The sequence below is a fragment of the Corylus avellana genome, chromosome ca5 (assembly GCF_901000735.1).
Source record: "Corylus avellana chromosome ca5, CavTom2PMs-1.0".
In the NCBI taxonomy this organism is placed as follows: domain Eukaryota; kingdom Viridiplantae; phylum Streptophyta; class Magnoliopsida; order Fagales; family Betulaceae; genus Corylus; species Corylus avellana.
The window spans coordinates 32,279,904-32,292,244 of record NC_081545.1 but is presented as its reverse complement, the minus strand read 5'-3'; the positions used below and the strand labels follow the sequence as shown (position 1 = coordinate 32,292,244).

Below are 12,341 nucleotides of genomic sequence, written 5' to 3'. Positions count from 1 at the left end.
AAAAAAAGAATAATCATGTCTTTATAAAAACATTTTTTTCATTAATCATAATTTAATCTTCATAGGAGTACAAAGAGCATTTAAATAGACACGGTAAAATGAACCATAATCCTAATTTGACTGACCTTGGACTAAACCCATTATCTAATTATAAAATACCACTAACATTAGATTAGATGACTTTGGGCCAAGCCCATTACAATAACTCTTAAAATGTAGATAAAACACTCATCTAAATATAAAGGAAAAAATATAAAAAAGCCTTCCAAGCTACTGGTTGTTTGCAATATAGGCCTCCAATGTTCAAAAGGTTCTAAAGTAGCCCTCCAAACTATCAAAATGTATCAAAAATGTCACTTATTTTTTTATATTCCTATAATACCCCTATTCTTTTAACACATAAAATAATAAAATAATTGTAAAAATAAACTAAACAATTTTTTTTTTTTTTTTTAAAAGAAAAAAACCAATGGGCGAATAAATTAAAAAAAAAAGTTTTTTAAAATAAATAAATAATTAGTCATCGTAGTTGGTCTAAATTACAAATTGCTTCATGTTGTATTAAAGTAAAATCAATGGGCTAATAAAAACAAATTTTTAACAGAATTTGACTAGAGGAAGTAAATTATTATTTTTAGAATATCTCAAGAACCGTACCTTTTATTTTACTTTAATACATCATGAGTATTCGCTATAGTTGGCCTAAATTATTTATTTATTCCAATATATATATATATATATATCGCTCATTGGTTTTTTTGTATTTTTAAATAATTGTTTGGTTTTTTTATTTTTACAATTATTTTATTTGTTAAAAGAATAGGGATATTATAGGAATATAAAAAAAAAAAAAAAAAAAAAAAAAAAAAGTGGCCTTTTTGATATATTTTGGTAGTTTGGGAGGCTACTTTTGTACCTTTTGAACATTGGGAGGCTATATTGCAAATAGCTGATAGTTTAAAGGACTTTTTTATATATTTTTCCAAATATAAATAACCTAATTAACTAATAAGACCCGACTTATTTATTTTTTCTTCTCCATCACATATCTGCGTAACACTATTATTCTCATGCATCCCTCTCTACAATCCTCACCGGAAACCCACCTTTCATTTTGGAAGTCAATTGTGGAACAAACACTGGCTCCACGCCTTCCTCCACCGCCGAAACCACCTTGAACCGCCTGAGAACCCCCGCAACCACCCTCTTCATTTGCAAGAACGCCATCTCCTTCCCCAAGCAAATCCTTGGCCCTGCCTGGAACACTGGGTACGTGTACGCGTCCCTCCCCACGAACCTCCACTGCCTATTCTCCGCCTCCTCCTTCTCCAGCCACCGCTCAGGCTTGAACTCCGCCCAGTCAGACCCCCACAAAGTCTCCAATCTCCCCATCGCATATGGTACGTACGCCACTCTCATCCCCTTCTTCACCACCGTCCCGTCCGGCAAAACGTCGTCGTTCACAGCCTCCTTCGCGTCCTCTGAGACAGGCGGGTACAACCGCATGCTTTCACAAAGAGAAGCGTGAGTGTAAACCATGTCTTTGACTTCTTCATAGACAGGCGCTTTAGATTTCTCTTTGATTTCCTTCAAAACCTCGGATTCAACGTGTGGGTTCTTGGAGAGTAGCCAAAGATACCATGTCAAAGCCGAGGAGGTAGTGTCACGCCCAGCGAGTAAGAAGCTTATGACTATGTCGGTCACAAAGTTTTCATCCGAGTGGCCGGACCACAAAAATCTTGACAACAGGTCGACGGAATCGAGAGAGGCCTTCTCTTTGAGCTCCTTCTTCTTTTTTCTTATTATGTTCTCGGCGAATTCTTTAATTACTGAGACTGCGATTCTCATTCGCTTCTCCGACCCAATATTCAACAGCTTCTTAATTTTCCACATGGCCGGGATTATTGCATCGAACCTGTCGCTGCTGATCTTGACGCATTCTTCAAAAGCTTGAGCGAACTTGGTTTGTGGAAGAGAGGGCAACAAGTAGGCGGCGTCGAATCCGAAAGCTATTTGGCATATATTATCGAAAGAAAACCTTTGAAGAATGTCCTGGAAGTCTAGCACAGTTCCGGTTGCCGCAGCTACGGAGAGGATAGGGATGAGGCGGTCGGAGATCTCGGTGTCCACGACAATCTCGATGAACTTGCGCAGAGACTTGGTGTTGAACTCATGGCTGGCGAGTTGTCTTTGAAACTTCCAGGATTCACCGTCCACATTGAGGATGCTGTGGCCCAGGAAGTCTTTAAGGGTTCCGGTTAAATAATCTCCCTTGCCGTAGTTGGGGAATTGAGTCTTGAGTATGTGTCGGACGATGGCGGGGTTGGCGGTGAAGACATGTCGAGTGCCGATGATGGAGTGGAGGACGTAGGTGGCGGAGGGTGAGACTTGGAGGATGTCCGAAATCCATTGGAGTTGGCGTTTGCGGTTAGCAACCGCGGCCAAGAATGAACCTATTATAGGGTAGGATCTTGGGAGGCCGATGGCGGTGGTGGGTGGCGGAGATGATTGCTTTTTAGGTGTTGAAGCTTTGATAAGGAAGAAAATAGAAAGTAAGGGAAGAAGGAGAAGAAAAAAATAGGGTATGGGATAGAGGAACAACATGGCTAATATTTTGGAAATTAAAGTCTTTAATTATAGGTGTTTTTGTGGATGGACAATTTTGTCGGTATTTATAGGCATATAAATCACAATTTTTTAATTTTATTTAACAAGTTTTTATAACCTTAAGATGCGTTGACCCCAAAAAAAAAAAATCCACAAATAGTCATAAAGTTTCTTTTTATTCACAAAATTTTAATTGGTCCAACAATGTAAACTGCACACGCATGCCCACCTCTTGACAATTCGTCACACAATGTGCAGATCGAACTTTCCTGATGACATGCAATATACATATATATAATCCACCAATTGGTCATTTGGTAATTGTAAATCTCAAAGAATAATGCCATATGAAGCGTGAAGCAAACCATGATAAAAAAAAAATGGTTAAATTCTGAATTGGTTTATATGCTATTTTATGTTTATCCAATCAGTCTTTGGTATTTTGAAAGTGATAAAGTTTGTCCTTGGACTTTTAGCATACCGTGCCAAATCAGCAGTAACATCTGTTCAGTAACTCCACGTTACCTGTACCACGTGCCACTGGAAAAAATACACATGCATGTAGAGTACAATTAAGTGAAATGGCGTCTGTGGCTGGCTTCGGGCTCGGCTTCATGCATTTCGGTACCGTCTTCCGACTCGAATATTAAATGAAGCACTTCATGAACACAAATCTTGGCTCGAATATTAAACGAAGCAAGCTCGGCTCGACTCGGCTAAGCTCGTAAACAGCTCGTATAAGCTCGAGTGTATATATATAAACTAAGTAATAGATAATTAATTATAAATCTCATAATTATTAAAACCTTAAAATTGCATTTATATTTAAGCGTTAGAGAATGAAAAATTCTAGACCTTTCGTGATGAAAGAGAGAGAGAGAGCAATCATTAAAAAAACATCGATTCAATTAGAGCAGATCCAAACGAAAGGAAAAAGAATCAAGCAGAAACTATTGAGGGAGATTGCAAAAGGCATAAACTATTGATGAATCAAACAGACCCAAACACTATCACTACATGTCTGGTGAGTGAGAGAGTGGGAAATGAGAGTTCAGGTGGAAGATCCGTTGTGACTGGTGAGGGGGATTGAGAGAGAGACGTTAAAAAAATATTTTTTTGTAGGGGGCGTTGTCCCAATGCAGTCTGAATGCAACCTGTTAACTTGTCCCACATTGTTAAGAAAACATCAATCTCCAAGTTTGCTTATCTATAAAATGATGCATATCCTCTCTCTTTGAAACCAAATGCCTTACTGTATTGACTCAGGCTCCATACTCGACTAGCCAGACTAAGCAAATACTCATATGCAAACTAACTTCTTAAGCCGTTTAAGAGTACTTGAAGTTAAAAAAAAATTTTAAAACAAAAACATTAAATATAAGAGCCAGCTCTCGGCTCAACTTATTATTAGCTCGAGCTCGATTTTTTTGGCTCGCCCTTGAGCTCGAGTAAAATTTAAACGAGCCAAGCTTGAACAAGGGAAGCCCGCTCAAGCTCGGCTCGTTTACACCCGTAGGACTCCGACCAAAAAAATAAACAAACAAGCAAAGACAAAATATTATTTAAATTTGGGAAAATAACAGAAAATTCAGTTAGAAACGTCGAGATTTTCGGTAAAGCTTGGACAAATTTCAGCATTATTCCGTCATAAAACCTGGGAAAATCCGTCAATGCTACGAAGGTAATGGTATTTAGGTCGACATCTAAACAGACTCATCATTTCTTTGTATCCGGCGACGGGTGAAGAGAAGAAGAAAAGGGGAAAGATGTTGTGGGGAAGGGATCTCCCAGAAGATTTGTCAATGGAAATCCTATCAAGGCTTCCCGTCAAATCATTGATGCGCTGCAAATGCATAAGCAAATCCTGGTATGCTCTTATCACTAACCCTAGTTTCATCACCATGCACCTCACTTCTCACAATCCCAACAGAAGGGCGGCTATTCTTAGGCGTGGGGGTGGATTGGAACACCTACGTCTCTCCACGCTCTCTAACGAAACCCTAGAGGTGTCTGGGAATGTTGATCTCTCACAATTGTTTCTGGATGAGGTTTCTAAGGTATCAATATTCGGCCCCTGCAATGGCATACTTTGTTTTTCTGGTACTCTGTGGAAGAATAGAGATGGGCACTGTGATTATGGTCGTTTGGTGTTATGGAATCCTGCGACAAGAGAATCGAAGTTGCTCCCCCCATTCCCCCGGCAATCGGATTTATACTTTTTTTCTAATCTTGGCTTCGGTTTTGATCCAAAGACTAACGATTACAAGGTGGTTAGGATTATGAACTTCCGTTTCCGGCACTGCAAAGTTCAGGTATACCACCTTAGTACTAATTCTTGGAGGGTGCTTGATTCATCCCCTAACCCATCTTATTTTATTCATTTACCTCGTTTTCCCTCGTACCTAAATGGAGTTTATTATTGGTGGGCTCGGGTTCGTGAAGATGGTTACATGGGCCGCCAACTCTTGCTTTCCTTTGATATGAGCAACGAGGTGTTCCAAGAGGTACTGCCTCCCCCATCTGAAGGAAGTTGTAGTGAGGATATTGCTGTTATCAATGACTCTGTAACTATGATTTTACCATGTAACAGTGAGTTGAAAGAATGTATTGAGATATGGGTGTTGAATGAGTGTGGTGTTGAAAGGACTTGGACCAAAATATTAACAATCCGACAAATTCCAGTTTTTTGGAATCTGCTACAGCTTCGGGAGGATGGTTTGGTAGTTCTAACCGATGAAGATCAATGTTTGGTATTGTATGACCCGAGAACACAAGAAGCGAGGAATCTTCAAATATATGAGGCTAGATTCGCTCAACTTGTTAGTTACACAGAGTCCCTAGTTCGCCTAAATGGATAGGGGAATGTGCTTGAGCAACAAGCCAAGTCATAACAAGATTCTGGACCAATTCAATTTCATATGTGCATTACCTGCAAAATCACATATTTGTTACATTGCTTTTGGATTCCAAGTTTCTGGAATTATGAGGGGTTTTTCTGTTACATTTTATATGCTTCTAGCCTTTTCTGCATATTTATTTAATAATGTTGGCTATCTTTTGAGTGCTTCGACACAAACATTAGCGAATATGAATGATGTAAAAGTCTTTTGAGTGTTTTGACCTTTTAAGCGTATAATTTCCTCTTGCTTTTTATTGTTGCAACTTTTGCTTGGTAATTCCCCCTCATGTTATTCGTTTGAAGGTTGAACAATTATTTATCAATTTCGATAGTTGTAATAAGATTTTGTCTATATGGTTCCTGTAAGAGTTTGAGGATATTCACCGTTTTAGATATTCCAAGGTATTTGAAGGGGGTTAGCCAAAATCTACAGATGAGAATTGAATTAAACTGTGAACAGAGTAGGGTTTTAAGAAAGATTTTGTTTTTTCCTTCAAAGAAATAAAACTTCTTTACTACCTTTAGATGGTTGAGTGAATGGAGGAAGATGAAAGAAAAACACAGAATTTGCATTTTCTTTTCTCTTTAAGAGTATCCCTTGTGACTTCAATTTGTTATCCCTTTTTTCTTTGAACTCTTTGTTACATAAAATGATTCATTTTCATCCTTAGTTTGGTTGCTGGGACAATGGAGAGTGAAAATAGTGTTGAAAATTGGGTCTTGGGTTTTCTGTTGATTTTGATGGTGTAATTGTAAAATTCAACCCCAACTAAGCTTACGAGTGGAATTCTTTGTTTTTTATCTGCCAAATGGGTAATAGTATAATATCAGAAATTTTCTACCATTTCTTGGACTCTTTCAATTTCCTTTCCTCCTGTTTTTTCTTATGACAAAATATTCAAAGGGACTCCTTCAATTGCTGAGAGAGTAAATTGCTTATTAGAAAATATTCAAGGGACTCTTTATTATGTTTCTGTTCCATTTTATAGGGACCCTAAACCCTCAATATTATGTTGGAATTGCTGAAACTGCTCTTCATTTTTCCTTTTTGGCCAACCAGACGAATTATTATGTGGGTGCCTTGCAACATTCTTGATGCTCGATCCAGGTGAATATAAAAGTGTTGTGTGTGTCTAAACCCTTTCGTAATTTAGATTGCAGATTAGGTGTTTGGGATTGCCCAAGTGAATTCCATCAATTTACCATTGATCCCAAAACTTGGTTTTATGATCATGGTACGTTTCATATGAAATGTCATATTGCTATGACATGCTTATGACTTTTTTATGATGTTGCCATTCTTCCGGGTATGATGTTGCCAGATTCAAATGTAAGGCAATGCTAGTTGCTACCAACAAGTGCTAGATTATATTGGTATCGGTTTGTATGTATTGCTCTGGCAGCTGATTTGCTTGTTGGGAGCATAACAGATCATTTATGATTGGGCTGCAGAAATTTGGCAAGGGTGATTTGAGGGCCAACAAGGAATTTGAAACCCCCAAGGGGTTGGGCTCAAGCAGTAAGGGTCTTGGTGACATTCCAATTAGGTCTAAGGTTCAAATCTCCTCAGGTGCAAGCAATTTTTTGGGGCCAGTCCACTGGCGAAATGTAAGTATTATTCGATTCTTGTAGAGGGAACGCTTTGCACGAGTCCGATGTTTACCCGATAAAAGTGGGTACACGAAGTGATTCTACCTTAGAGGGATTTCTTATCAAAGAAAACAATGAGAGATTAGCCATGCCTATAAATACTTTTTTTGCCAAAGCCGGTAAAGAGAGGAAGAGATTGAGCATCCATGACGTCTGCCACAACGCATAACAGCTCGGTGACTTTGCCTATTGATCAGAATTGGATTCATCCACCAAGTGAAGGAGTTCAGCAGCCTGCAACACCTGCTTTGCTAAAGATGACAATACAGGAGCATTTGCCCGATTGATCGGCCTCATTTGGATATCAAAAATTTGGCTTTCAATTGTAAAGATGCATAGTTGCTACATGCTCTATGACAAGCAGTAATTCATTGAATAGTTGGCTGAGATTGCGGCCTCAACGTTGTGGAATAATTGTATTATACAAATGTGGCTTGTAGCATTATTCGTTGATCATTGATGGATAAGAAAAAAAGACTAATAATCCTTAAATCAACTATCCGAAACTAACACCTAGGACTTTTTTTTATCTGGAATTAGATCCATAGCCAAAGCCCACGCAAGTTAGTATAGTACTTACCCGCGGCTATAATCCATCACAACTTAACCCTCTAATCTCCTACCTAAAAACCCTCAACTCCAACCCTTCCTGTATTAACCAAGTCAAGCCTCTCAACTTGGCTAAATATACAACACCAAGAATGACCTTAAACTAGATGTTGAAGCCCTTAGAGCTTGTCTCATGTCTTGAAGATATTGGGAGGGGTGGGGGTTACAATTAGTCCAAGACTTGAATCTTGACAATAGTAATAAAAGAGCAAACAAGAGATGTCAATTGTTGGAAATATACAAAAGTGGTTACAATTAGTCTACGACTTGATTCTTGACAATAGTAATAAAAGAGCAAACAAGAGATGTCAATTGTTGAAAATATACAAAAGTAAGCACGCATTTCACAAAATTTATATCACGCGAAATGAAATGCCAGTATTCTTGTTTTGCATCACATAGTCAAAGTAAAAGCATCTCAGAGTCTCCTACATATATAATACTCACAAAGATAATAGTCCAAAGCCACTATCGACGAAGACTCTTTTATTTGCTTGAATACTGGGAGACACTAACTCTACTCATTCAGCTAAAATGAGCGTGTGACTAAATATATAATAATAACTCCATTCAGTCCAACCTTCTGAGTAGGTACTCAACTTGAACTTCCTTCGTTAATGGCATGATCCAGTCCCCATATAGATCGGCAACCAAGCTTGGTACTATTTTGTAAACAGGTTCAGCTTCATCTTCTGCTAAATCCACTGTCACCTCTTGACCGTAAGTTTTGGCCTTCATTTCTACTCTCCTTTTAATTGCCTCTTCAACTTTTGGATATGTCAGCATATCCATCAGTCTTTGCCTGTCCTGCAAAATCCAACACCACCACCACAGGGGAAGAACAAAAAAAAAAAAAGTTAAAAGTAAATAATACCCAAGAAAAGCATTGCACAGAAGAAGTACAGCAAGAATGCATCTAAGAAAGGTTGTGGACCTGTCCTTTAATGGCAGCTTCATAGGCATCTGGAGCGACTCGAAATTTGGCCTCTGCTACAAATTTACCATAATGTATTCTCTTCGAAAGAGTCTGCAATCACAATAAGCATGCATCTATCAGAGAGAGGAGTATTGTTCGCAAAGATCCAATGACGCCACAAATTGGTGTATTTGAAAACTGCATTAACATATATGCATTGGGGTTTACCTACAATTAATGTACTATCACTGAATTTGCATAAAACGTTTTGCAGAGATCAATTACATATGTCAAGATTGAATAATCTATGTAATTAGGCAACACATATAAAAATTATGTGTGAAGAATAAGTTAGTTGACCTCACTCACCATCATTGTAAATTTCCCATAATAAATATATCTAGACAGCAGGCATATTTGACATTTTTCTTTTACAAACTTATATATAATGTACATTACTTTACATGACACAAGGTAGGTAGATAACATGTTAAAGCATACATCTTCAAAAATCTAAGGAATTAAAATAGGGGGCATGCTTTGGGAAGAAAGATTCCACTGGATGGCAGATGAGCAACAGGATCTAGTTCTGTGCTCGGAACTAAAATTGGCCTAATCTCAGGAAAGGGCCCAACAGGCTATTTCACATTTGACCACTTTAAAGGGCCCAACAGGCTTCCTACTCAGAAAAGCTCAATGTTGCTTAAAATAAGTAAAACCTCCAATTTCTTCTTCTATCTAAGATTTGACTTGCGTTGCTTGATTTAACAGTGGTACAACAGCGGTCAACATTTCTTCCATGAATGAAACTAATACCTATAAGGTATACAAGTGCACACTAGAGACTAGAGAGAGAGAAGGGACATTAAAATACAAAAGGCAAATATCGCAAAAGACTCAAGATGCATAAAATTATTACTTCAAGGAACCATAAAAACAGAACAAGTCATACCTAATTCGTGCTCACCACAGTAGAATTCATAGGAATTATAGTCGCCCAAATCCATTTATAAGTTACACAGATAAATTAACCAAAATAAATACCTGCAAGCACATTGCGTCACAAAGAGCAGTTGATCCACAGTTTCCATCATCTCCTTCCTCGACTAATCTCGGGATAAGATCTCTAAAATACATGTCCCACACTTTCTTATTTATATTAATTGAGTCAGCAAAAGGATGTAGTACCTGTTTACAAGTCAGGAACAGGTTCAAAATGGACGAAAATAAGGTGAAAAATGAAAAATAAAGAGCAATTATGTTGATAAAATCTAACTGGAGAGGTATGTTAGCAAGGTAAAATCCTTTTGGCAACCTTTCATTAAGTCTACCAAGTAAAACAGAACAATTTACTCATCTTTACATCAATATTACAAATTAAATATATTTTGAACCAACCTAGCGTGAAATTTTATAGAAGGTTTGTAACGGCTCATGCAGCAACTGAATATGATTGACCCCTTTTCCTAAGTTATACATATTTAGTTCTTTCATACTAAGCTGATCTCGAAATATTATGGACAAGTATTCCTAAATTCTTTTTTGATAAGCAAGTATTCCTAAATTCTCCATGTTGCAAACTTCCAAAAGGTGAGAAAGGACTAAATATTCTGAGTTTCAGACTATGCCATTCACGAAATCTATAGCTTCTCCTCAATTGAATTGAGAGAAAAAAAATGATAAACTTGACTATTGTACCCCTGGAGCCAGAGGTTCATTTTCAAGCATAAAGTAAAAAATAAAATAATAAACTTGGGCATCCACTCATCTTATATTTACCTGTGGGTATTGCAAAGGTGGCAACACTGGTTCTGGTAGCTCATCTGGGAAAAAGGGATGCTCATCAGGGCTCTTGAATCTGCCCACCTAATGTGCAATGAGAAGTTAATCAAATGCCTTTAGGGACCCTTCCTTCATTTCAACCATTCTTTTTCCAGGGGCCCAACATACCTGAGCATGAAGCTTTTCAGTTTCTTTGACCATGTATTCAACTAAAGAGCCATGGAACCCATCCATGGAGAAAGCATTAGGGTCGTACGTCTCCGCATTATAACAATATTGAGCTCTTTCCAAAAGGCTAAATATAATGCTATCCTCCTGTCGAATTAAGGAACGTCTTATACCCTCTAGTGTCAGGTTCTCACTTTCATCCACCCTTTTCTTTATTGTCAATGACCTACATTAAAAAAGAGCATAATTTAGAATTTGAGCCAACAAAAATGAGAGGCGAGATGCTCAAATCCTCCCATCGGAATGGACACCAATGCATCATATAATATGCATGATAGACTTGAGTTTATGCAAGAATTTTGCATGTCTGTGCAACTATAGCAGGAAAACATGGCAGCATAGCAACAAAGTGAAGCATCACAAATAAATTGAAGCAAGAAACAAATTGCTATCTGATTTATGGAAATGCCTCACAAAAGCATCAGGGATGCATTGATAAAAAAATTTAGCCAATAGTTCAGGAAAAAAAAAAAAAACTTTAAATCAATCAGGAGAAAATAAAAGAAGCCACTTTTTCATACATCCGGAATTGGCATTTTGTAATATTAACAAATTCGTGGTGAGTTATTTAATTCTACGTGAAAGGATCGTGTCACTTTTATTCTGATGAATGAACTAAAGGAGAGTACAAGGACTGCAAAATACAAGGAGCACCAGCAGCAGACAAAAAATTGAATCACGTCTGCATCTATTTACTTATAAACATAGGTACAAGCAACTAAAGCAATAACATAAATCAAACCATAAAACAAGCATGTGATGTAAGTTTAAATTTAAAGTCTATATTAATTTGATACCTTCTCAATTATTCAGGATTCTTTGCTCATCTGGATACAGATCCGATCAGACACCCTAATTTCTATATGTTATCCTAGGCATGCAAGTAGAAACCTTATACAGTTAAACTGAGAACACGCAAAAACATGTCAGTCAAATTATAGGGCAAGCAATACAACAATCATCAGAAACTGGACTACAATAAAATCTCAATATCAAAAACAAACATATAAATGAAAAAACAGATGCCTATTTCCTTAGGTTAAAAAGAACGAAATTTGAAGCAAAAATAGAAAGAAATACACTTTTCCTCCCACAAAGATTGAATTCCAGAGACCCACAAACTGGATTCCGCAACAAATTTAAACAAAAGGGTTACAAATTTGATTACCCAACGGAAGTTGCAGTGGCTTGTATAGATTGAATGCCTCTCTTCGCCAAGCTTGAACCTTGAGACCTAAAATAGAAACTCTGCCTGGTCCGGAGGGCCAGAGGGCAAATGGGTCTTGAAAATCTGGAAGCATGACGAACTGTAAGGGCAGGAGCGGCAGCTCCTAACAGCTTCGCCTCCATTGACACGACAGAGAGAGCTTAGAGAGCAAGGAACAACTGTAAGAGAAAAAAAAAGCGTCGAAACCCAATATAAAAGGCAAAGAAAATAAACAGGAAGTCTGGGCCTTTTTTGGCTGCTTTGGACTCTGGGGTTGGTGAGGTGAGCAGGAGTAGGTGTTGAAGTTGGGTAGGTCAGGGTTTTGGAGCTAACCCATTCTCGTACAGTGTAGGGGAAGGTAGGTTGTGTCTGCTTTCCGTGATTTGGCCCCACCCAACAACCTCATGGCCCCACTGCCCGCCCCCAACAACCTTTTATAGTTT

The 12,341-nt window shown here is 37.9% G+C and overlaps 3 protein-coding genes across 4 annotated transcripts; 1 reads left to right on the top strand and 2 right to left on the bottom strand.

Annotated features, from left to right (window-relative positions):
• Window positions 1-1,068: 1,068 nt before the first annotated feature.
• LOC132182160 (cytochrome P450 94A1-like) lies at window positions 1,069-2,604 on the bottom strand. Its single transcript, XM_059595352.1, has one exon. The coding sequence runs from the start codon at window positions 2,602-2,604 to the stop codon at window positions 1,069-1,071; it is 1,536 nt and encodes a 511-aa protein (XP_059451335.1).
• Window positions 2,605-4,182: 1,578 nt separating this feature from the next.
• Window positions 4,183-7,559, top strand: LOC132181478 (F-box protein CPR1-like). Of its 2 annotated transcripts, none has more exons than XR_009440259.1 (2): window positions 4,183-6,614; window positions 6,959-7,027. XR_009440259.1 is itself a non-coding variant. In XM_059594719.1 (2 exons), the coding sequence occupies exons 1-2, from the start codon at window positions 4,374-4,376 to the stop codon at window positions 7,136-7,138; spliced, it is 726 nt and encodes a 241-aa protein (XP_059450702.1). In that variant the 5' UTR covers window positions 4,183-4,373; the 3' UTR covers window positions 7,139-7,559. The 2 variants fall into 2 exon arrangements, 1 of the variants encoding a protein (XP_059450702.1); XM_059594719.1 differs by having other exon boundaries at window positions 4,183-4,919; window positions 6,959-7,559.
• Window positions 7,560-8,054: 495 nt separating this feature from the next.
• LOC132183206 (chorismate mutase 1, chloroplastic) lies at window positions 8,055-12,176 on the bottom strand. Its single transcript, XM_059596609.1, has 6 exons — window positions 11,860-12,176; window positions 10,632-10,857; window positions 10,461-10,547; window positions 9,726-9,869; window positions 8,700-8,792; window positions 8,055-8,572 (listed from the first exon to the last, which is right to left on the bottom strand). The coding sequence occupies exons 1-6, from the start codon at window positions 12,039-12,041 to the stop codon at window positions 8,336-8,338; spliced, it is 969 nt and encodes a 322-aa protein (XP_059452592.1). The 5' UTR covers window positions 12,042-12,176; the 3' UTR covers window positions 8,055-8,335.
• Between the last annotated feature and the right edge of the window lie 165 nt (window positions 12,177-12,341).